The sequence below is a fragment of the Moschus berezovskii genome, chromosome 6 (genome assembly GCF_049115385.1).
Source record: "Moschus berezovskii isolate FMDL1 chromosome 6, NW_MosBer_1.0, whole genome shotgun sequence".
Classification (NCBI taxonomy): Eukaryota; Metazoa; Chordata; class Mammalia; order Artiodactyla; family Moschidae; genus Moschus; species Moschus berezovskii.
The window spans coordinates 40,424,840-40,451,653 of NC_142465.1; the positions used below are offsets into that span (position 1 = coordinate 40,424,840).

General features: G+C 38.8%; 1 protein-coding gene across 3 annotated transcripts in view; it reads right to left on the reverse strand.

The window, feature by feature from the left end:
• TMEM117 (transmembrane protein 117) overlaps window positions 1–26,814 on the reverse strand; it is a 660,208-nt gene that overhangs the window by 132,824 nt on the left and 500,570 nt on the right. For all 3 annotated transcript variants that reach the window (XM_088836963.1, XM_055394056.2, XM_055394055.2), the window contains one exon: window positions 6,597–6,756. In XM_088836963.1, coding sequence (XP_088693089.1) covers window positions 6,597–6,756 — 160 coding nt within the window. The remainder of the gene's footprint in view (window positions 1–6,596; window positions 6,757–26,814) is intronic.

The window sequence follows — 26,814 nt, forward strand, 5'->3', positions numbered from 1 at the left end:
GGTTTATATTTTTAATTCTTATATGTCTTAGGTATATCTTTTCTTCAATATAGCAGAAAAGATGAGTAGGTGGGATATATGTGTTTAGTCACTCAGTTGTGTCTGATTCTTTGTGACACCATGGACTGTAGCCTGTCAGGTTCCTTTGTCCATGGGGATTTTCCAGGCAAGAATACTGGAGTGGGTCACCATGCCCTCTACCAGGGGATCTTCCCAACCCAGGGATTGAACCCAAGTCTCCTGCATTGCAGGTGGATTTTTTTTTTTTACCACCTGAGCTATCAGGGAATCTCAGGTGGAATATAACTGCAGATTAAATACTTAAGGAAGGAATTCAAGGAGTATATAAATGTTAAATGACATAAACAAATTTGAGACAAGCTTTCCTCAGAGGGAGTGTTCTTTACAATTTACTTATTGTGTTCTACAGTAATGTGTGATTTATATGAGTCATGTTATAGTTTATTGGCACCTGTTTATGCCTTAGTTCTAGGGAACTAAACCCAGAAACCCAGAAAAATGTGATATAACAAATAGTATTCACAAAAATGTAGAAAAAATCTATTTAAAAGTCATAAAAATAAATAATTGTACTTTCTCTGAAAATATTCAGAATGGGCCTACTAATCCTGTTCAAATAAAATCTTTATAGCCAAACTATAAGATTCTAATGGTTTCTTTTTTTTAACCAAACATTAAAATATCTTTCAATCGTATAAGTTGAATGTTCCTACCATTATAAAAGCCTAGAATTGATTACTTTTAAATCACTTAAATAATTCTAATGAGGCAAAACCTTTTAGTAAAACTACTTCTCCATTTCCACCAATTTCACTACTTTTCTATTTCTCTTTTGTTAGAAATATGTAGATATGAAGTGGATTCGATCAGAGCTTAGTTGGTTATGAACTTGTTAGGACGTTTGTGTTAGATATTTTTAAAAGCTTGAATATATATGTCTTCTGAGGCTCTGATTCCTTAAATCCACTCTCTCACCACATGTACTAGTTCCTTGAACTTCAACATGATGCTCCCAGAGGGGGACCAAGTTTGCATGAAACTCGATGCCAAAATGCCACTACTTTATCCTCATCAAGCAGTTATTACTCTGAGTCTGTTGCTGCACATATAAGGCTCTGTGCTAGAGAGGCCCCAGGGATAGATAGTTATAAGCAATGGCTTATGCTCTATCAAGCAGGAAAAGGTGAAATGCTGATTTGCAGGCTGGGTAAAATGTGCTTCAGGAGTTGCAAGGAGGAAGTCATCCCATGGCTTTAATGAGGGGGCAATGGAATGGTATTCAATGGTCAAGTCTAAACAAGCAGAGCAGGACAGAGAGACATGATCTGAGAAAGAAACAGAGGATCACAGACATCCTGGAATAAAGCTGCTGGGGTCAAGTAACAGTCCTCAGGGCTGGGGCAGAATCAGATTATAGAAGGTGTGAGAGAATACATAGATAAGGTCAGACCACATAGGGCACTAAGAGAGAGCTCCTGGAGTCTGGACTTCATTCTTTGATAACGGGTGTCACTGACAATATTTTTGGTTGAAAAGTGACATATACAGCATGATGTTTCCGATTGGAAGCTTAGGAGGGTGAGTTGTACTGGGTATATGGGCCAAAGGGACATCAGGAGGCAGAAGGTTCAGCTGGAGATTAGTTTACAATAGTACAGAGAGTCAGGACTGGACTGGTGGCAAAGGAATAAGAAGGAAAGGTAAGGTTACAAGAGGCATGTGTGCTCAGCCACTTCAGTCATTTTCAGCTCTTTGCGACCCCATGGACTGTAGCCTGCCAGGCTCCTCTGTCCATGGGATTCTCCAGGCAAGGATACTGGAGTGGGTTGCCATACCCTTCTCCAGGGGATCTTACTAACACCAGGGACTGAACCCTCAGCTCCTGTGTCTCTTGCACTGCCGGCAGATTCTTTACCCACTGAGCCACCTGGGAAGCCCCACAAGAGACATAGCAAATGATGAATCAGTATGCCTGGCTGGCTTACTAGGGGTTGAGGGAAAGAGCAAAGACGTTAATCAGACCTTCTCTGGGGGGTCTCATATTTGACTCCTCCTTGTATTAGACACCTATAAATCAAATCCCTTATGATTATACAGTGGAAGTGAGAAATAGATTTAAGGGACTAGGTCTGATAGATAGAGTGCCTGATGAACTCTGGATGGAGGTTCGTGACATTGTACAGGAGACAGGGACCAAGACCATCCCCATGGAAAAGAAATGCAAAAAAGCGAAATGGCTGTCTGAGGAGGCCTTACAAATAGCTGTGAAAAGAAGGTAAGTGAAAAGCAAAGGAGAAAAGGAAAGATATAAGCATCTGAATGCAGAGTTCCAAAGAATAGCAAGGAGAGATAAGAAAGCTTTCCTCAGTGATCAGTACAAAGAAATAGAGGAAAACAACAGAACAGGAAAAACAAGAAAATTAGAGATTCCAAGGGAATATTTCATGCAAAGACGGGCTCGATAAAGGACAGAAATGGTATGGACCTAACAGAAGCAGAAGATATTAAGAAGAGGTGGCAAGAATACACAGAAGAACTGTACAAAAAAGATCTTCATGACCAAGATAGTCACGATAACGTGATCACTAACCTAGAGCCAGACATCTTGGAATGTGAAGTCAAGTGGGCCTTAGAAAGCATCACTATGAACAAAGCTAGTGGAGGTGATGGAATTCCAGTTGAGCTATTTCAAATCTTGAAAGATGATGCTGTGAAAGTGCTGCACTCAATATGCCAGCAAATTTGGAAAACTCAGCAATGGCCACAGGACTGGAAAAGGTCAGTCTTCATTCCAATCCCAAAGAAAGGCAATGCCAAAGAATGCTCAAACTACCGCACAATTGCACTCATCTCACATGCTAGTAAAGTCATGCTCAAAATTCTCCAAGCCAGGCTTCAGCAATATGTGAACCATGAGCTCCCAGATGTTCAAGCAGGTTTTAGAAAAGGCAGAGGCACCAGAGATCAAATTGCCAACATCCGCTGGATCATGGAGAAAGCAAGGGAGTTCCAGAAAACCATCTATTTCTGCTTCATTGACTATGCCAAAGCCTTTGACTGTGTGGATCACAATAAACCGTGGAACATTCTGAAAGAGATGGGAATACCAGACCACCTGACCTGCCTCTTGAGAAACCTGTATGCAGGTCAGGAAGCAACAGTCAGAACTGTACATGGAACAACAGACTGGTTCCAAATAGGAAAAGGAGTACGTCAAGGCTGTATATTGTCACCTTGCTTATTTAACTTAAATGCAGAGTACTTCATGAGGAACGCTGGGCTGGAAGAAGAACAAGCTGGAATCAAGATTGCCAGGAGAAATATCAATAACCTCAGATATGCAGATGACACTACCTTTATGGCAGAAAGTGAAGAAGAACTCAAAAGCCTCTTGATGAAAGTGAAAGAGGAGAGTGAAAAGGTTGGCTTGAAGCTCAACATTCAGAAAACAAAGATCATGGCATCTGGTCCCATCACTTCATGGGAAATAGATGGAAAAACAGTGGAAACAGTGTCAGACTTTGTTTTTTTGGGCTCCAAAATCACTGCAGATGCTGATTGCAGCCATGAAATTAAAAGACGCTTACTCCTTGGAAGGAAACTTATGACCAGCCTTCATAGTATATTAAAAAGTAGAGACATTACTTTGCCAACAAAGGTCCGTCTAGTCAAGGCTATGGTTTTTCCCGTGGTCATGTATGGATGTGAGAGTTGGACTGTGAAGAAAGCTGATCACCGAAGAATTGATGCTTTTGAACTGTGGTGTTGGAGAAGACTCTTGAGAGTCCCTTGGACTGCAAGGAGATCCAACCAGTCCATTCTAAGGGAGATCAATCCTGGGTGTTCATTGGAAGGACTGATGCTAAAGCTGAGATTGCAAATCTTTGGCCACCTCATGCGACGAGTTGACTCACTGGAAAAGACTCTGATGCTGGGAGGGATTGGGGGTGGGAGGAGAAGGGGACAACTGAGAATGAGATGGTTGGATGGCATCACCGACTCGATGGACATGAGTTTGAGTGAACTCCGGGAGTTGGTGATGGACAGGGAGGCCTGGCGTGCTGTGATTCATGGGGTTGCGGAGAGTCGGACATGACTGCGTGACTGAACTGAACTGAACTGAACTGAATCTGGTTTTTGAGGCCCAGCTTCTCCCCTATTCTCTTTAGGACTACTTTGCTCCCAACAGGACGCAGATGGAGGCAGGACAATCTAGTCCCTGCTACTACTTCCCTGGAATCCGGAGTTAGACCCACCAGCCAGAGAGCAGTCTCTCTCTCAGGTGCTGACCATGGCCATCTTCTTCCATGTGAACTGGAAAGCTGAAAAAGCTGCTTTACAGCAAAAGAGAGTAAGAAAGAAGTGAAGGAAAAACAGATGAGAGCTGGAGGATAAGAGCTTGGTCTGGGCTTCCTGTTACACTTTAGTCTCTGCTGTCATGTGCCACTAAAACGCTTCTGCATGCGTCCTCTTTAATTCTGCAGGACAGCCTCATCATGCAGCCACACATTTCACCCTTTCTCCTTTGACGAAGTTGTCTTGGCAGGGTTATTGTTACTTGTAGCCAAAACAGTCCAAACTGATATATTCCTCAGCAGAAACTCTCCATCTTCAGTCAGGTGTTCTGGCCACTCTCTGAACACTTCAGTATTCACTGACTCCACACTTTCATGCCATTTCCTGCATCTAGAATGCCTTTCCCTTCTAAATCCTGCTGACTCTGCATGCATAAATCCTGATTATCCTTCTTTCCATCTCTCTCTTGTTAAATACTCTTGATTGACCCATAACATCTGCAAATTGTAACATTACATTTTCCCGCTTCAATCCCTGATTTTAGTGAACCTATCGGAAGAATAGTCAAAACTATATAAAAAGGGTAAAAGGTGGTGGATGGTAGTAGGAAATCAAGACATTTATGCTCTCACATACACAAATGAAAAGATAATGGTCTACTTGGCTATGGATACTTCTGACACTAACATGGGTTCAAGAGGTACCAGTAGGCCACTTGGGCAAAGTAGATATTTTACAAATGACAGTATATTAATTAAGAGGAGTGTTAGATAAAAGAAAATAAAAATAGTCTCTAAACAACTAATGCATGACACATTATTGTGTAAGTGCTATAAACTCAATTTTATAAATATCCAGAGGAGGTCCTACAGCAAGTGAGAGACAGGTAACCTTGCCAGGGCTTCCCTAGGGCTTTGATCACTATGCTAAACTATCACACAGGAAATAGAAAAGATGTATGTCAATTTTTAGATGAGACAATAATTCAATTGTATTTTATTTTAAAAAACAATAATGTATTTTAAATTGTCATCCATTAAAATAATACTGTTTCCTGGTGGCCCAGACAGTAAATAATCCTCCTGCAATGAAGGAGACCTAGGTTCAATCCTTGGGTTGGGAAGATCCCCTGGAGGAGGGCATGGCAACCCACTCCAGTATTCTTGATTGGAGTATCACCACGGACATAGGAGGCTGGTGGGATACAGACCATGGGGTTGCAAAGAGTCGGACACAACTGAGTGACTAAGCACAGCACAAAATAATAATATATCCTAAGAACCATCTTGAGTCTCATGCCTGGGCTATGTTATATACCAAAACAAAGAAACAAAAACATAACCCTTCTCAAAAACAACAACAATAACCACAAAGCAAAACAGATTGTTATTCTCTTTCAAAACACTAAAGAACATCTTTTATAAAGGCATCTCTTTGCCTCTAGAAATGAGAAAACCAGTCTAGTATGCTGTGAAATCTCACATAAATTCTGAACATAATGAAGTTTATTTTCCCTTCAGCAATGGAGCCTTTGTTCTGGTGACTTACAATGCCTCTGGAGAGGAAAACACACAACTGCCTCATGAAAGCAGTAAGAAAATGTCTAGCAAATGGATGGACATTTAAAAAACAAGCCAAAGTGCCAAGTAATAGTTAATGTCTCTTTCTGCTTGACTCAAAGGAACATCCCTAAGACCCCAAAGCATTCACACCAGAAGATTACATGAGTAGCACTGGTTAGCACAAAGCCACTGTACAAACAATCTGTTGCTAAGCAGGGCAGAAATATTGTTTACATAAAAATGGAATGATCTCTGGTGAATACTGAAAGAAAGTGATAATTTCCATAACCAGAAAAAACATTTTTATATTATTCGATTTCAACTGCTCTAAAACCCTGAGTTGCTTTGGCAATTGCTTACCCTGGCTTCGTTGGTTTTATATCATCCTCATCTCTGCAGCTTTCCATTTACTAAATGACAGTGATGTTTTTTTAACCCCCTGAAGCTTTGGCAAAAAACAAAACCATTCTGTATGGTTTCCAGGGTCACCTTGCAATGGTCATACAATGACTTTTTGGCGCCCCTCTCATAAAATCCCATTTGGCTTATACTCCCAGTAAAAATGCTGAAAATACGATCAGAGAAGGCTCCATTAGTAGCAACTGTAAACCATGCATTTCTCTAGCTTTATGGAGCCTTTCACTGAATAATGCTTACAATACAGAGAACAAAACTTGGGGTGGCTTCAGGAGAGGAAGAAAATACAAAGACACTTACCTGCATTACAATAAGGAGGTCAAAGACCAGGATGAAAGAAGCCAGAAAGGCTCTGGAAACTTCATCACTGGGCAAAAATCCCCGATTCAGCTTGTCCCAGCTGATCCAGTCAGTTGTAATGACAAGTACAACCACAGACGTCAGAGTAAAAAGAACCGTCCTGCAAGGAACAAAACAGTAAAGAACATTAGAGTAATAATGTAAACCGTGGGGAGTGCACAAGATCTGCTGTATTAAACATCTACCCTTTGCCAAGTACTTATCCTTAAGGCATAGTCCCCAAAGGAGGATGAAAAAAGAAGCAACTTTAGCTTTCTTTCAAAAGCAATTAGAAAAAGGTATGATAGTATCTCTTTCAAGATTTTTCCTAAAGAAAAATAAGGCACTGATTATAGAACAAATAATTAGAACAAAATATTATAAATAACCTTACTTAGTGCACTATATATTCCAAAGAGAGCATAGGTTGTAACTCTCATTATATATACATTGTTTTACTGAAGGTGGCAGACATACATAAAGCAGATGGGTAACAAAGTCCTTGAATTCCATGATCATCCTACAAAAGAGAGGATATAGATAAATGGGTGTCCTTCATCATCTCCATAGCCTGACGAGCTCTGTAGAGGAATCACTTCTACATGTCGAAAGCATAGCCTCTTCTCATGGGACTCATATCATAGATCACTTGGGGCCTAGTGACCTATCTAGGTCATACAACGTCTGATTCCCCCATCCCTAGTTATAAGACACTGTGTGTGTTAGTTGTTTAGTTATGTCCGACTTTGTGAATGCATGGACTGTAGCCCACCAGGCTCTTCTGTCCATGGAATTCTTTAAGCAAGAATACTGGAGTGGGTAGCCATTCCCTTCTCCAGGGGATCTTCCCAACCCAGGGATCGAACCAAGGCCTCCCACAATGCAGGTGGATTTTTTTTTACCATCTAAGCTACTAGGGAAGCCCATAAGATATTAGGGGGATGAGATTTTTCTTTTATATATTATTGTAGCCTCCATAAAATCTTACATAATTACATGCAGATGGAGCTCAAAGAACATTTGTTGAAACTGTAACAGTTATTAAATAAACTTTTAAAGAAAATACTTAAATTGGTCTTTAATATTGATATTCAAAGTGAATCTGAAATGTGGGCAGTGAAAATGCAATCTGCCAGAGAATTGCCCATAATGTAGTGAAGCCTCTGCTTTCAGAGTGATCTTTGTACAAAGATATTGTTTTGAATTATAAGAAGAAAAATGAAAAAAAAATTCTGAAAATAATTTTAATGTAAAGGAATAAATAAAATAGAGAAAAGAAAAATGGAATAATAGGAATCATCCTAGAATTCTCTTAACAATTGAACAAATTGAACACTTCCTAACACCATACACAAAAATAAACTCAAAATGGATTAGAGAGCTAAATGTAAGACCAGAAACTATAAAACTCCTAGAGGAGAACGTAGGCAAAACACTCTCCGACATAAATCACAGCAGGATCCTCCAAGACCCAACTCCCAGAATATTGGAAATAAAAGTAAAAATAAACAAATGGGACCTAATTAAAACCAAAAGCTTCTGCACAGCAAAGGAAACTATAAGCAAGGTGAAAAGACAGCTTTCAGAATGGGAGGAAATAATAGCAAATGAAACAACTGACAAAGAATTAATCTCAAAAATATACAAGCAGCTCCTGCAGCTCAATTCCAGAAAAATAAACGACCCAATCAAAAAATGGGCCAAAGAACTAAACAGACATTTCTCCAAAGAAGATATAAAGATGGCTAACAAACACATGAAAAAAATGCTCAAATCCCTCATAATCAGAGAGATGCAAATCAAAACCACAATGAGATACCATTTCACACCAGTCAGAATGGCTGCTATCCAAAAGTCTACATGCAAAAAATGCTGGAGAGGGTGTGGAGAAAAGGGAACCCTCTTACACTGTTGATGGGAATGCAAACTAGTACAGCCACTATGGAGAATAGTGTGGAGATTCCTCAAAAAACTGGAAATAGAACTGCCATATGATCCAGCAATCGCACTCCTGGGCGTACACACCGAGGAAACCAGAATTGAAAGAAACACACGTACTCCAATGTTCACTGCAGCACTGTTTATAATAGCCAGGACGTGGAAGCAACCTAGATGTCCATCTGCAGACGAATGGATAAGAAAGCTTTGGTACATATACACAATGGAGTATTTTTCAGCCATCAAAAAGAATGCATTTGAATCAGTTCTAATGAGGTGGATGAAATTGGAGCCTATTATACAGAGTGAAGTAAGCCAGAAAGAAAAACATCAATATAGTATACTAACGCATATATATGGAATTTAGAAAGATGGTAACCTTAACACTGTATACGAGACAGCAAAAGAGACATAGGTGTATAAAACAGTCTTTGGGACTCTGTGGGAGAGGGTGAAGGTGGGATGATTTGGGGAAATGGCATTGAAGCATGTATAATATCATATGTGAAATGAATCACCAGTCCAGGTTCGACGCATGATACAGGATGCTCGGGGCTGGTACACGGGGATACCTGGAGGGAGGATATGGAGAGGAGGAAGGAGGGAGGGGGGTTCAAGAAGGGGAACACATGTACACCCAGGGCGGATTCATGTCAATGTATGGCAAAACCAGCCAATATATTATTGTAAAGTAATTAGCCAAAGCCTTTGACTGTGTTGATCACAATAAACTGTGGAACATTCTAAAAGAGATGGGAATCCCAGACCACCTGACCTGCCTCTTGAGAAACCTGTATGCAGGTCAGGAAGCAACTGTTAGAACTGGACATGGAACAACAGACTGGTTCCAAATAGGAAAAGGTGTACGTCAAGGTTGTATATTGTCACCTTGCTTATTTAACTTCTATGCAGAGTACATCATGAGGAACGCTGGGCTGGAAGAAGCACAAGCTGGAATCAAGATTGCTGGGAGAAATATCAATAACCTCAGATATGCAGATGACACTACCCTTATGGCAGAAAGTGAAGAGGAACTCAAAAGCCTCTTGATGAAAGTGAAAGAGGAGAGTGAAAAGGTTGGCTTGAAGCTCAACATTCAGAAAACAAAGATCATGGCATCTGGTCCCATCACTTCATGGGAAATAGATGGAAAAACAGTGGAAACAGTGTCAGACTTTGTTTTTTTGGGCTCCAAAATCACTGCAGATGCTGACTGCAGCCATGAAACTAAAAGAAGCTTGCTCCTTGGAAGGAAAGTTATGACCAACCTTGATAGTATATTAAAAAGCAGAGACATTACTTTGCCAACCAAGGTCCGTCTAGTCAAGGCAATGGTTTTTCCCATGGTCATGTATGGATGTGAGAGTTGGACTGTGAAGAAGGCTGATCGCCGAAGAATCGATGCTTTTGAACTGTGGTGTTGGAGAAGACTCTTGAGAGTCCCTTATACTGCAAGGAGATCCAACCAGTCCATTCTAAAGGAGATCAATCCTGGATGTTCTTTGGAGGGAGTGATGCTAAAACTGAAACTGCAATACTTTGGCCACCTCATGCGACGAGTTTACTCACTGGAAAAGACTCTAATGCTGGGAAAGGTTGGGGGCGGGAGGAGAAGGGGACGACGGAGAATGAGATGGCTGGATGGCATCACCGACTCTGTGGACATGAGTTTGAGTGTACTCCGGGAGTTGGTGATGGACAGGGAGGCCTGGCGTGCTGTGATTCATGGGGTCGCGGAGAGTTGGACACGACTGAGCGACTTAACTGAACTGAACTGAACTGAATTAGCCTCCAATAAAAAAAAATTTCTAAACTAAAATTTGGAGTTTCCTTTTTACAACTTTCTGTTCGGAACAAGTTATATTTTGATAAAATGAATATAATGAACTCTTCTTTGGATTTTTACCCTATGAATAAAAAAGATACATTTCTTTATTTTTAAAAAATCAAAATTTCTTAAAATTGCAGATTCTAAAGAACTTGACTCATTATCTCCAAAGTATAAATTAAAAATTATCTATACTACTGTTTAGAACATCTTTGAGCATATCCTGAAATCCAAATGGATTAAATGAGCATGAGCAAAATCTTAAATAAACATTAAACTACAACAGAAAGAAACCTCAAATATTATATAGTCAAACATAAGAACAATGGAATTTTAAAAAAATTTTAAGTCAATTTGTTTTTGTCTTGAGTTTGAGAAACTTTAAGCAAATTTGAATTAAATTACAATCCCTTTTGTCAACAGGACTATAACAACTTTCATGAAGAATAGATAGATGTTGACTATTTTTTGAAGCTCTTTTTTGGTAATAAAGGTATTTCTTCATCACTCTTGGCTTTTCATATGTGTGCTTCACAAGGATTCTATGAATATATATACTTCTTAGTATATACTGTATGATTGTTGTTCAGTCAATCAGCCTTGTCCAACTCTTTGTGATCCCATAGACGGCAGCATGCCAGGCTTCCCCGTCTGGTACAGGTTGATAAATGGTTGGGATCCTAATTCTCTCAAGCTCATCCTTTTCTGCCTCTTTCACAAGACTTCCAGACCTTCCTGTTATCCAGTATGAGAGGGCAAAGTCTTGGTGAGTGTTACTGCAGCTCCAAGGCCAGCATCCATCCTATTGGTCTGAGCCTGTAGTTGATAGGTTAATATTTTTAATGTTATTGCTGTACTTTCCCCAAGAGACACCCGAAATCCTATTTTTGTGAAGACAGTTGATTATATAGGAATTCATATTTAATGTTACTTCATTGGTCTAAGTATGTAAACTGATACTGTAAAATTAAATATTAATGCAGAGGCATATTTTTAAGTGACAAAAATGAGGTTTTGAAATAAGTGTTTGATGAGTAATCACAAGCCTCACCTATTACAAAATTCACAAAGGAGTAATTTTGTTTCTAAAATTTATTTTATTGAAGAATTCTTGATTTACAATGTTGTGTCAATTTCAGTTGTACAGCAAGTGACGTAGTCACACACACACACACACACACACATATTCTTTTTCATATTTTCCATTATGGTTTATCACAGGGTACTGAATACAGTTGCCTGTGCTATACAGTAGGACCTTGTTGTTTATCTACTCTATACAAAATTGTTGCATCTGCTAATTCTGAACTCCCAGTTCATCCCTCCCCTATACCCCTTTTCCTTGTCAACCACAGTCTGTTCAAAGGAGTCATTCTTACTTATGCTAATAATCTCACTATAAGTAAAGTCATTAAAATTAATCATTAAAACTCTTTGGTAATTAGAATTTATCATAATGTCTGTTGTAGAGCTTCTTCAGAGCTCTACAGAACTTCCTGAGACCAGAATGTCTCAGAGCTTCCTGAGACCAAATCTATACCAATTCATGTCTTAGATGTTTAGTTTATTTGATGTATTTTATTTACACAATAAATAATAATACTCTTCCTAAGAGCTTTTCATAGGTGCTTTCTTGGTTTTATTAATTACTTCTGTTTTGACAAAGAGTATTGCTACAGATCTTAAGAGAAAGTTACTGATAATATTTTATTACTCCAGAGAGAAATTAAAGGAAGTATTCTGCCTGATATTTAATATTTAATACTACAAAAAGAATAAAAATGGTAATCATTAAATATGAATGCATACAGCTCAGAGAAGGAGCTCTAAAAATAAAGTCAAGAGGATGGAATAAAGAAAAGGAAAAGGGGATCAAAATACATTAATTGGTTATTCCACATCCAAAATTACTTTCAATGCCTTATCTAGATATTGATAAGATATAGACAGTTTGTGGAAGCAAAATTATTGCTTGTGGTTTGTTTTTCTGAGCCACCTCTTATAAAATTGATAGATTTTACCATACTATGATAATTCAGTTAAAGCACCAGTTTCAAAGAGCCATGACTCTATTCAGTTCAGTTCAGTTCAGTCGCTCAGTCATGTCTGACTCTCCCCGACCCCAGGTTATACAAAAATAGTCACTGTTATGTGAAACGTCTATGAAGGAAACAGTAACAATAACAAGTTACTATTACAGTCATGGGCTTCCCAGGTGGCTCAGTGGTGAAGAATTTGCCTGCAGTGCAGGAGATGTGGGTTCCACCTCTGGATTGGGAAGATCCTCAGGAGAAGGTAAGGGTAACCTACTCCTGGGAAATCCGATAGACAGAGGAGCCTGGTGTGTTACAGTCCATGGGGTTGCAAAAGAGTCGGACACAACTTAGCGACTAAACAACAACAAACAATTAGTCATGCCACCTGCAATGTGTCAGGGACTGGTATACGAGCTTTACACAAATTAACTAGTATAATTCTTGTGTGTGTGTGTGTATAATTCTTACCACAATCCAATATCGACTAACTCCAAATTGCAAGTGCAGAAACTGAGTCAGAGAAAGTTCAGTTAACTGAACCTGTGCTATGGATTTTATCAATTATATAAAATAAAAGATATAAGATGACTCAAACCCAGGCTGACTCATGAAAATCTGTGTCATAATTTGTACATACTGCCTCTCATTTGAAGCATTTGATTTTACCCTCTCCTCACTAGGTCCGTAGCTAAAATCTCACTCATATTCCATTTTTATTATTAATGTAAGTATAATGTTGGAAAGTTATCATCCAGGAATACTTAACATTGAAAAGTAAAACTGACAGAGCCTCTAACAAGAACTGACAGGAAATGGTTAAAAGGGATAGTGAAAATGGAAGTGAAAATGGAACCTCATGGATGCTAGCCATCAATGCAGCATCCTTTGGTTTTTATTTAATCAATACGGTTGAAAAGATGTTTACTCTGGATCATGATTCTTGGGAGTTCCAACTTCTCTTTTTAAATAGCATCCAATTAAACAATTATCTGGATTATTTCCTTTCAAGCTGCAGCCAGCAGCAGCAGGACATCCTGGCTCATCAATTCCACTGTCTCTGGTTTCTGGCCACCAGTCAAACAGCAAGAGCTCATACATAATTATCAGCTCAAGTGGTTAGTCTCATTTCCAGGTTTTCAAATTTCCAGTGTGTTTGCTTTTCCTCAATTTCTGCTAACTCCTCTTAAACTAATAGGAATTAGAATGTGAGACCACGAAGGGTTAAAAGAGCTTATTCTAATTCACTGCTTCCCAATCTTTGGGGTGGGCTCCTGGGAACCAGAGGGTTGCTATGGAATTGTGAATTTATATGTGCACTATGAGTTGTCGGTTAAATGAGAAAATTAAATGCTTCTAGAGAGGTTAGGTAACTTGTTCATGTCACACGGACTGCCAGGGACAGAACTACCATAAGAACTGACTCTGAGCCAGGACTTGCCCTGTAGTAACTACTTTCTCTCTATAGCTAAAAATCTGCAGATATGCTAAAAAATTTAATATCATCTGGATCTCATCTGGAAACATACTTTATAATCTACTCAAATATCTATTACGTATGTTGATTGGAAACAGAGTAGTGCATGTAAATGAATCAAGATAATTCCCCAATAGTGGTTTAATTCATAGTCTTAACCATTCTTTCACTCTAAATCCTTGATTTTTGAAAAAATACTGAACTTCTATTTTAAGTAACTAAATTAGTTAATGTTGCTTTCCCTCTTCCATTCATAACCACTGTAAGATAGACTTATTGAACAGTTAAATAGCTTGAAATCAGAGATTAAATCAAGAGAGAGAAGAACTGGCATTGAGCTTGGATTATCCACAAAGGGCTAACTCAGTGTTAATCATCACACAATTTCATTTTGACTAAACCAGGCAGCAGGGAAGTAGAGAATCTCCTAACTCATATATTATATGTTGAGTAAAACAAAATCATCAAAATTTGATCATGTTTTATCCTACTAAAAATAGCAGTTTCATGTGATTCAATATAATAAATGTTTTCATATGTTTTAATAGATTAGCCATTACTCATGTTCTAAAATGTTTATAATCTTTTACTCCAGTCATGAATATCATATTTTTTTCTGATTATGTTGCACAATTACTGTAATGGCTAAAAGAAGTAAAAATCACTTTAATTTCTTTTTATAGTACTCGTGTTAAAATGTTGGAGCTCAATGAAAACAAGTCAGATGGTATTTTATAATTTCTCATAAGAAAATAAAAATCTGTAAATCTTATTAAAAATGAAAGTTTTAATGTTATCACTATAAAAAAGAATGAATGCATGGAACAAGATAGCAAATTTAATCTTACAATTTAGTTATAGTTTCATATGTTAGAGTACTAAACACATAAAATGAAATGTGACATGCCAATAGAATTTAAAATGATTTAATATCATTATTTCTCACCATGTTGTTTAGAGGGGAAAATAAAACAAACAGGCATAAACAGAAGAATACTCCTCTTCACTTTCCATTGTAAAACTGAGAGCCAGTTAAAACATCCAGTCCCATTTGAAACACCAACTACCAGCACACGGAAGTTGTGACTTGAGAGATGGCCACAAGAGAATCCTGACACTTTCCTTTTTGCTTGTTTTAATGATCAATGTTCCCATTGCAACTCTGTGAGTAAAACAATCACCACTTGGGTCCTCAAGCCAGCTCATCCTGAAATTCATGGGTTTACTCAGCACCATCATGTAGCTAATGAAGTCAAGATTGCTCCTTAGAAGTCCGTAAAGAAATGGTTTTAGTGTCCTCCCTGTTTCCCACTGTTAGGAGCAAGAAGCACCAAGGGGACACAAAGGTGAGGCTTGCATAGTGACCTAGGGAAAGGGCACAGCTTCTCGTGTGGCTTTCTTTAATGCTACAGTCAGTTCTTGGCCAACCCGAACACATGTGTTAAGACAGGATCCTGAGAAACAAGATGCAGTTATTAAACTTATCTTGTTTGCGGCTCTATTGGGATTTGGAGATGGTAAAGGAAATTATTAGACTTTAATGTTATCCATTAAACTATATGTTTATGTGTTATTTATCTTGATACCCCTCTATTATTCCATGAAGAAAAGTGCCCTGAATACAGCAGGAGCTCAAAAGGCAGTGAACAAGTTGAAATGAAGAAGCTACTTAGCAACTCTTGTTTCTGAAAGGGCATGAAAGAGGTGACTGAAAAAGCCACTTCTGGGTTGGGTCTTCTGGCCATGCAGATTGTAATTTATGTGGATAGGGTCCTGGCATGTTAATCTACATAAACAATGCCCCTTGGAGTTCTGCGGTGTCCAACCATTGCAACTTAATGTGGAGTCCTGGCCATTGGCAATTTTGACATAAGAGGTAGCAAAGGAAAGGGCCACATTTCTTTTAGTGGCCTGAATTTCTCTAGCTGTCTCTGAGTGATGTCAGTTCAATCAGAGGTACTTAAAAGTAGCTTACAGATACAGAGTTTTGGTCAGAAGAAATCAATTCTGTTTCTTTGCGTTTCATAACTCTAGATGTGGAACAAAACACATGTTTTAGGAAAAAAATTACTTAGTACGCTGCAAAGTTCTTTGGATTTGGGCTGTGTTATCCATTACTAATTATCAATATCTGGCACATTACTGATATTTTAAAAACAGTAAGAATAAATCAATTGATTTAATCTAGTAAAGCTCAACATTCAGAAAACTAAGATCCTGGCATCCGGTTCTAACACTTCATGGCAAATAGATAGGGAAATAGTGGAAACAGTGGCTGACTTTATTTTGGGGAGCTCCAAAATCACTGTAGATGGTGATTGCAGCCACAAAATTAAAAGATGCTTACTCCTTGGAAGGAAAGTTATGACCAACCTAGACAGCATATTATAAAGCACAGACATTACTTTGTCAACAAAGGTTCATCTAGTCAAAGCTATGGCTTTTCCAGTAGTCATATATGGATGTGAGAGTTGAACTATAAAGAAAGCTGAGCACTGAAGAATTGATGCTTTTAAACTGTGGTTTTGGTGAAGACTCTTGAGAGTCCCTTGGACTGCAAGGAGATCCAACCAGTCCATCCTAAAGGAAATCAGTCCTGGGTGTTAACTGGAAGGACTTATTTTGAAACTGAAACTCTGATATTTTGGCCACCTGATGTGAAGAGATGACTCATTTGAAAAAACCCTGATGTTGGGAAAGATTGAAGGCAGGAGGAGAAGGGGATGACAGATGATGAGATGGTTAGATGGCATCACCAACTCAATGGACATGTGTTTGGGTAAACTCTGGGAGTTGGTGATGGGCAGGGAGGCCTGGCGTGCTGTGGTTCACAGGGTTGCAAAGAGTCAGATACGACTGAGTGACTGAACTGAACTGAACTGAATTGAGTGGAGGAAATAGTACTTATTCCTCACCCGCCCCCAAGCTCAGATACTTCTGCGACTGATGGTACTTCCTCCAGTATTTACAGAGCAGAGGAAGAGGCCTGTGCAATGCAAAATTAGGTTTCATGGACCTAACGGGCATGCTAATTCTCTGTTTCTTAGCAAACTCACCAAACCAGTTTTTCTTCCTAGTGAATTACCATGTACATGCTAAATAATTCACCAATTCAATAGAAGAAAGCATGTGAAACTACTCTACTAATTGTTACCTCAGGTATAAAATGTTACCACAAATCGGTAATGAAAGTGGTAATAAAGATAAAGCTATACATAAAAGCCTATTAACTACAGATAATGCCAGCAAGAAGTATACGTATCCTTGCTTGTTTATTTAATGAAAATAATATGAGAGCTATGATATTCCAAACATATTTTTGACTTTTAAAAATGCCAAGCAGAAATTTTAAGTTAAACATACCATGTTTCATGTTTTCCTGTTAAATTTACTTTTAAAAAAAGAAGAGAAACTAGGATCTTATGGGGTAAGCAGAACCCAAGTATGCTTTATTTGTTTTAAAAAATGGGATGAATTTATATACTGGGTTAAAAATGGAGGTTCAGGTAAAATTATGTGACTTTATTGAAGCCAAGATGTTTACATAAGTCAAGCCAAGGCCAAAAGTATATTTTCAGTATCTTTTCAAATATCTCTTGAAGAAGATGTATCATCAGGAGACTGTCCACTGGGAAGAATGCTTTCAGAACTTAGGTACCCCTGGAAGAAAGAATCTTTTCAAAGACATTGGGCACATAATATAATAGCTAGGAAAGCAGATATTACAAACATAAAATACTTCTATGAAAGAAGATGACAAAATAGACCACAGGAATAGAAAAATTCCCAACAGTCTTACAAAAATATGTAAAGGAAATTATGTCAAGTCACAATGGAAGATCAAAAAATTAATATTAGGGTTCATAAGAGATATGCTCCATTCTTGAATACTAACAGAAAAGATTTTAAAAACATCTAAAGCTTTATTACTGCAGACACATATTTATTTTCTCTTGGGAACCTGTGAAGAATCTTTGATTTGTTTATAAATAATTCAGGACAACCTAGAAAGAAAAAAATAAACTACTTAACTAAAAAAGAGGGAAAGAGCATGTCAGCACTAGTGATCAGAGAACCAACTTATAAATTTGATTTAATTAACAGTAGATTGCTGGCATTTGAAAAGTAGGTCATCCATCTTGTCTGGTCAACTCAGTGGAGAATTTTGAAGCTACATAAAAGTGCAATTTTATCAAGAATTTAGATAGCTCCTTGAGAAAAAAGGCAGAGACATTACTTTGCCAACCAAGGTCCGTCTAGTCAAAGCTATGGTTTTTCCCGTGGTCATGTATGGATGTGAGAGTTGGACTGTGAAGAAAGTTGATCGCCAAAGAATTGATGCTTTTGAACTGTGGTGTTGGAGAAGACTCTTGAGAATCCCTTGGACTGCAAGGAGATCCAACCAGTCCATTCTAAAGGAGATCAATCCTGGGTGTTCATTGGAAGGACTGATGCTAAAGCTGAAACTGCAATACTTTGGCCACCTCATGCAACGAGCTGACTCACTGAAAAGACTGATGCTGGGAGGGATTGGGAGCAGGAGGAGAAGGGGACGACAGAGAATGAGATGGCTGGATGGCATCACCGACTCGATGGACATGAGTTTGAGTGAACTCCGGGAGTTGGTGATGGACAGGGAGGCCTGGCGTGCTGTGATTCATGTGGTCTCAGAGAGTCTGACACAACTGAGCCACTGAACTGAACTAAACTGAGAAAATAATGCTACTTCAGGTAATGTACAAGACTGACAAATAGTATTGCTTTTTGAATAAGAAAGTCATATTGTAACACATGCATGGACACAGAAAATTCAAGAAATATTTGAGCATGTAAGGCACAGACATAAACTGAAGGGACATAGGAATGATCTCTGCCTTTAAGGAACTTATCACCAGCTAAAGGAAGGCAACATATAGAGACAAATCTAAAGTTAAGCAAAACCATGCTGCTATGGAAGTTTTAAGGAACATCTGATTTATTTTTATTCAAGTATGAAAAGTAGCTAGGACATTTAATGAAATTAGACCTAAAAATGAGTAGATTGCAATAGTGGAATGGATATTGTAGGTAAAAGGCAAATTTGAAGGAAAATATGGAAATAGTAGTACTGGGTAGTAGTGAAACATTTAGGAAGAGTGACAGATATCTCCAAAGTTTCTAGACTGTGTGACTAAGATTGTGAAGTCATTCCCTTAATTGAGAAATATGAAAGAAAGCAGGAATGAAATATTTTGAATCCTGTTTTGAATACCTTGTTCAGTTTAAGGGGCTGGTAGGACATCCATATAGGAATGATCAATAGCTGGCGATAGGAATTTGGGCGGCCACGGAAAGATCAGGCCCTGGATTTTGGTTCATTCAAATACAAGTAATAGTTAAAATGTGTGTTTAGTTGCTGAGTCATGTCCGACTCTTTTGTGACTCCATGTACTGCAGGCTGTTAGGCTCCTCTGTCCAATCAGAGCTTCCAGGCAAGCATACTAGAGTGGGTTCCCATTTCCTTTTCCAGGGGATTTTCCCCACCCAGAGATTGGATCCATGGCTCCTGACACATCTTCTGCATTGCAGGTGGATTCTTTATCATTGAGCCAATGTAACAACCCATAATTGTTAAAGACATAAAGCTTAGTAAGATTTTTCAGATAAAAAAAGGAAAAAAAAAAAAAAGCCAGAAAGTCAACGACAGAATCTTGAGGATCATCTCTTTTTATGGCATATCCAGAGAAGGTTGGCAGATGAGAAGGCCATAGACATATGACATGATATAAGAAGGAATACAAAATAAAACAATACTTTAGGGGATTTCCCTGGTGGTCCAGTGGTTAAAAATCCACCTTCCAGTGCAGAGGACATAGGTTCAGATCCCACAAGACAGAGGGCAGCTAATCCCAATAAGAAAAGCCAAAGAGTTGCAATGAAGAACCAGAGGGACACAGTGAAGACCCAGGGCAGCCAAAGAAACAACATTATAGAAGCCAGAAAGATAATTTCAAGAAAGAATATGTGGTCAAAAAAGCCAAATACTAGGTAGAGGTTTTACAGGATAAAGACTGAAGACAGACCACTGTTGAGGACATTTTTCTCTTTAATATATAGACTCCTTTGAAAATGGCAAAATTGGATGCAAACTCAGACATGGGCCTAATTTGTGTTTTGCTCCTGGTATCTCTACTAGCAAGGATGAAGAGACGATTGAGGAAATTATCTGGAAAATCAATTTAAGACTATTTGGTTGAAATTAACCAGTAACTGACAATTTTATTGGCATTTACCCAAATATCTCAAGCAAAATCATCATTTTGCTGAATAGCTTCAGTCCTGGAGGGAAGTTGAAGCACAGACTGGGAAAGAATAGAACACAGACAATTGCAGTAAAGCATGAATGGTATGGTTATAATGATACAGAGGATAAAATATATATACATATATATTTGAAAGGAAAATTAACAGAACTCATGCTAAACCTGGATGATAGTTATTTAAATAGGGAAGCTGGAAAGAAAGTTGGTGTGAGAACAGATTATGAGCTGTTTTTCTTTAGAGAGCCACAGAAACCTATATACCCTCTGGTATTTCGCTGGGCGCTGGGAGCAGGCAAAATCTAAGAGGACCTTCAATGATCCTTGCCCTTGTACAATCTCCTCCCTTTGAGTCTGGGCAGAACCTATGAATATTGTGAGATATCATTCTTGTGATTATATTACTTTACATATCAGAAGGGATTTTTGCATATTTAATGAAGATTACTGATTACTTGGCCTTGGGTTAACCAAATGGGAGATAATATGGGTGGACCTAACTTCATTGACTATGCTAAAGCCTTTGACTGTGTCGATCACAATAAACTGTGGAACATTCTGAAAGAGATGGGAATCCCAGACCACCTGACCTGCCTCTTGAGAAACCTGTATGCAGGTCAGGAAGCAACTGTTAGAACTGGACATGGAACAACAGACTGGTTCCAAATAGGAAAAGGAGTACGTCAAGGTTGTATATTGTCACCTTGCTTATTTAACTTATATGCAGAGAACATCATGAGGAACGCTGGGCTGGAAGAAGCACAAGCTGGAATCAAGATTGCTGGGAGAAATATCAATAACCTCAGATATGCAGATGACACTACCCTTATGGCAGAAAGTGAAGAGGAACTCAAAAGCCTCTTGATGAAAGTGAAAGAGGGGAGTGAAAAGGTTGGCTTGAAGCTCAACATTCAGAAAACAAAGATCATGGCATCTGGTCCCATCACTTCATGGGAAATAGATGGAAAAACAGTGGAAACAGTGTCAGACTTTGTTTTTTTGGGCTCCAAAATCACTGCAGATGCTGATTGCAGCTATGAAATTAAAAGACGCTTGCTCCTTGGAAGGAAAGTTATGACCAACTTTGATAGTATATTAAAAAGCAGAGACATTACTTTGCCGACCAAGGTCCGTCTAGTCAAGGCAATGGTTTTTCCCGTGGTCATGTATGGATGTGAGAGTTGGACTGTGAAGAAAGCTGATCGCCGAAGAATCGATGCTTTTGAACTGTGGTGTTGGAGAAGACTCTTGAGAGTCCCTTATACTGCAAGGAGATCCAACCAGTCCATTCTAAAGGAGATCAATCCTGGATGTTCATTGGAGGGACTGATGCTAAAGCTGAAACTGCAATACTTTGGCCACCTCATGCGACGAGTTGACTCACTGGAAAAGACTCTGATGCTGGGAAAGGTTGGGGGCGGGAGGAGAAGGGGACGACGGAGAATGAGATGGCTGGATGGCATCACCGATTCTGTGGACATGAGTTTGAATGTACTCCGGGAGCTGGTGATGGACAGGGAGGCCTGGCGTGCTGTGATTCATGGGGTCGCGGAGAGTCGGACACGACTGAGTGACTGAACTGAACTGAACTGAACCCAACCACATGAGCTCTTTCAGAGCAGAGACTGGTAGTAGTAAAGGGAAATGGAGAGCTCTTCAGTGTGAGAAGGAGGCTTCTCTGTTGTTGAAATGGAGGGGGTCATTCTCGTCTAGGAGCAGGAGGCAGCCCTGGCAGGCAACACAAAAATGGGGATGCTAGTCCTATAATCATAAGGAAGTGAAAGCTGCCCACAACAGAGATGAGCTTGGAGAGGACCCTGTCTTCAGATGAGAAGCCAGCTGACAATCTGTCTAAAGCCTGAGCAGAGAATCCATCCACATAATACCAGACCTGATCTACAGACTATAAGAAAAAAAAAAGTTTTTTTAGGCACTAAGTTTGTGGTGATGTGTTATGAAGCAATAGAAAACTAATACAGCTCTAGAAATTTAGGATTCTTAGAATCCTAAAATAGTTGCTCACTGGAAATATTTCCAGGCCAGATATAGAATAGAAATGCTTAGCTCTTGATATCTGACATAATTAAGATCAGTCAAAATCATTACCTATCCAATCTGGAAAATAAACTCAGGCTTCCATGGAACATCTATTCACAGGAAAATGCTCACTTAAAAAAAAACAAAATTAGCCTTAGAAGAAAACTTGGCCCAGTTACTTGTCTTCAAATGCACAAGTAATTGTAGAGGGAAGGTTCTTTCAATGTCTTTTCTTAAAATGTAACAAGAAAGAAAGATGCTTTCAAAGTGCATTCAAGCATGTTAAAATGCCATCTAATACCTAAAAGCCATTTCTCTTAGTTAAATTTAACTATCTTTGCTCCAAAAGGTTATTAGTCAGGATATACTCTATGAAAAAAGCTCTTCATATATATTAAAAAGAAACTTTGTCAAAGGAAAGAGAAAAAATGGTCATAGCTTAGAGTACTTATTTATGTGTACTCAGAAGAGTAAGGCTTAATTTCTTATTTCTGAAATGGTGACAATATTTATGATGATGATGAAGAAGAAGTAAATGATAATAATAACAGTTATCATGTAGTAGATAGTATATTATTGCACTCAATTCTCATATAACCAATCCTATGAGGTAAGTACTATTAATCACCTCATTTTGCATAGGGAACATGAGACTTTGAGAAATTAAGTAATCTGCCCAAGATCACACAGCTTAGATTTAAATCAGGGTATCTCTGACTTAGGAGCTTCCCAAGTGGTGCCAGTGGTAAAGAACCTGCCTGCCAATGCAGGAGATGTGAGAGATGCAGGTTTGATTCCTGGGTTGGGAAGATTCCCTGGAGAAGGGCATGGCCACACACTCCAGCATTCTTGCCTGGAGAATCCCGTGGAGAGAGGAGCCTGGTGGGCTACAGTCCATAGGGTCTCCAAAGAGTTGGACACGACTGAAGCAACTGAGCATGCATACAGACACATCTCTGACTTCAATGCCAAGCTCTCAGCCACTTTGCTATTCTGGCTTACCTACTTATGATGTTGTGAGGGATATATGTGCGATAAATGAAAATTTTAAATATTGTTTTTACATTTTAAAGGCAATAATACAATCATTCTTTAGTCTTACTTCTCCAAATTATTCAACAGGTATTCAAGGAATAGTTAAGGAAATTTTCTTTTGAATTATAAGACTTAAACTTATTTTTTAATTAGAGATGATGTGTTTAATACACAAACCCGTATTTCACATTGGTAATAATTTTCTATGCTTTGTTGGTGGCATTATGAGATAAAACGGCCATCCACTCTGGAGCCAGTGGTGTGCTTGTACAGGCACAGAAATATCTGGTTTGGCCCAATGGAAAATTGGAAAGTATCATCCATTAACCTAATGAAATTAGGGGATTTTCAAAACTTATCATCATATTATGATAATTTCAAGAATATTTAAAGGATCTGAGGTGCATGAGTCTCTGGTAGGTAGTTTTCAAAGGGAGGTTTTTTTTTGTTGTTTTTTTTAATAAATAAACTTTGAATGAACTGAACTCATCAGGTTCAAACATGTACATTTCATCCAGTCTCCTGTCCTCATTCCTCAAAGCTACAGTTTAGGTACTTAGCTCTCTAACACCATCCATTCCTCAGCTAAGAACAAAAGGCTCTAGTGCCATTCTGCCTTCCTTTCCAGTTTAGAGATTTTAGAAGGTCATCCCTTCTCCTTCATTTCCACTGTTAGATGTTATATTTTTTTCTCATGCATAGATCATTCAACACTGATGATGTCACATGAATTTAACTGTGTGTTGATAACAAGATGTTGGGACTGCATGAGCCCAATAAGCACTATTATAGCACAATGGATGGGAACCTTCAAAAGAAATGTCAAACCTCTACTTTTCTTATGTTTGTTATAATAGTTCAAACTGTTCATTGTGGGATATGATGTTTGAGGCTAAAATGTTTGTCCTAGTTAGTGGGGACTCTTTCTTTCTACATTCTTCCCGCTTCCAGACCCCAGATGGGCCACTTTGAGAAGAGGTGAGATGTAGAGAGGAGGTAGGATTGGGGAATGCTGCCACAGAGCTGAAGCTCAAATACAGAACAGTACATTCAGTTCAGTTCAGTCACTCAGTTGTGTCTGACTCTTTGCGACCCCATGAACGGCAGCATGCCAGGCCTCCCTGTCCATCACCAACTCCTGGAGCCTACCCAAATCCATGTCCATTGAGTCGGTGATGCCATCCAACCATCTCATCCTCTGTAATCCCCTTCTCCTCCTGCCTTCAATCTTTCCCAGCATCAGGGTCTCTTCCCATCAGGTGGCCAAAACATTGGAGTTTCAGCTTCAGCATCAGTCCTTCCACTGAATACTCAGGGCTGATTTCCTTTAGGATTGACTGGTTGGGTCTCAGTGCTGTCCAAGGGACTCTCAAGAGTCTTCTCCAACTCCACAGTTCAAAAGCATCAATTCTTCGGCGCTCAGCTTTCTTTACAGTCCAACTCTCACATCCATACATGACTACTGGAAAAATCATAGCCTTGACTAGACGGACCTTTGTTGGCAAAGTAATGTCTCTGCCCAGTACAATACATAGAGACAAAAAACTCAGCCATAGAAAAGAAGGAAATAATGCCACTGCAACAACATGGATGGACCTAGAGATTATCACACTAAGTGAAGTTAGAAAAAGACAACTATCATATGATATAATTTATACATGGAATCTAAAGTTTGATACAAATGAATTTATTTACAAAACTGAAACAGACTCACAGACAAGAAAACAAATTTATGGTTTCCAAAGGGGAAAGGGAATGGAGAGGGATAAATTAGGAGTTTCAGATTAGCACATATATATTGTATACACATATATATCTGTACATATACAGATATCTATACACATATATATGTATGTATAAATTAGATAAACAAGGTCCTGCTATATAGTACAAGGAATGACATTCTATGTCTTATAAATAGGGTCTCCCTGGTAACTCAGTGGTAAAGAACTTGCCTGCAATGAGGAGGACTAGGCTTTGGTCCCTGGGTCAAGAAGATCCCCTGGAAGAGGAAATGGCAACCCACTCCAGTATTCTTGCCTGTAAAGTCCCACGGACAGAGGAGCCTGTTGGGCTACAGTCCATGGGGTTGCCAATAGTCAGATATGACTGAAGCAACTAAGTTTTCTGGCTCACCTAATAAATAAACCATAATGGCAAAGAACTTGAAAAAATATATATGCATATATATAGTAGCTTTATCCTTGAATACCTGTTGAATAATTTAGAGAAATAAGACTAAAGAATGATTGGATTATTGCATTTAAAATGTAAAAACAAGCATAGATTAAGGCTATTTGAAAAGATAGGTTTGAAAAGCCATTTTAGGATCAAAAGTCATACATTTAATTTTTACCTTTTCTACCAATAGCCTTTTTTGTAGTGGTGCAGTTAGGAACTTTTAGCAAATATTAAACCCCAACTAGCTGAAAATTTAGAAATCTATTAAAGATTTAGGTAGTTTCTTAGATATCCAAAGATATACATCTTTTACATCAAGATGATAAATTGTGTTCTTTTGTTAACCACTTCAAATCCCATTGATGTTTTAGTGATGATCTACCCACTCCAGTATTGTTGCCTGGAGAATCCCAGGGACAGAGAAGCCTGGTGGGCTGCCGACTATGGGGTCGCACAGAGTTGGACATGACTGAAGCGACTTAGCAGCAGCAGCAGTAGCATAAAAGGACGAAAATCCGTAATAGCAAGGAGAACATGAGGGAGAAAGATTTTGATAAATTTTCAGAAGATAATTGGATTTGGATATGCGTGATTCAGAATGAAAGTAGCAGGAGCAGAGGCACAGACAGAGGCTTAGTAAGTCATCGTTTCAGTAAGATTCCGGGGAGCTCAAAGCAAGGAGACAGCAGGTATGAGAAACAGGAAGAGAGGTGCAGTGGGAATAAGCCTGATAGAATTCTCTTATTCTTTCACCTCCTATTCACGGTTTTGGGCAGCTATTCAAGTATAAAAGAGAGAATCTGTCTGACATTGGTACTGGTTACATGGTCTTCACTACATGTCAGATTTAATGCCATAGCCTTAATTGCATGATCAGTCATTTTATTTGATTCTTCAGTGGATCAAATTTAAAATATAACATAATTTCAAAATCATTAGTGGGTTTACAAATGTTGATCTGAATCAATAGACGAAACATGGAAGGCAATTACAGTTCCAATGACAAGTGTGTAATTAACCTCAACAGTGTAAAAAAAGATAATGTAGCTGATAGGAGTTTGAAGAGTGTGGAAGGGTAAAAGGTACAGAGAAACATGGAGCCATTATGTAAAGGAAAGAAATAGAAGAACCGATACTAAGAAAATAAATACGAAACACTGCAGAGTGGGCTGAAGAGGCATTAGAAGGTAGTGAAAAAGTGAAAGTGAAGTCTCTTGGTCGTGTCCAGCTCTTTGTGACCCCACGGACTGTAGCCTACCAGGCTCCGCCATCCATGGGATTTTCCAAACAAGGGTACTGGAGTGTGTTGCCATTTCCTTCTCCAGGGGTTCTTCCCAACCCAGGGATGGAA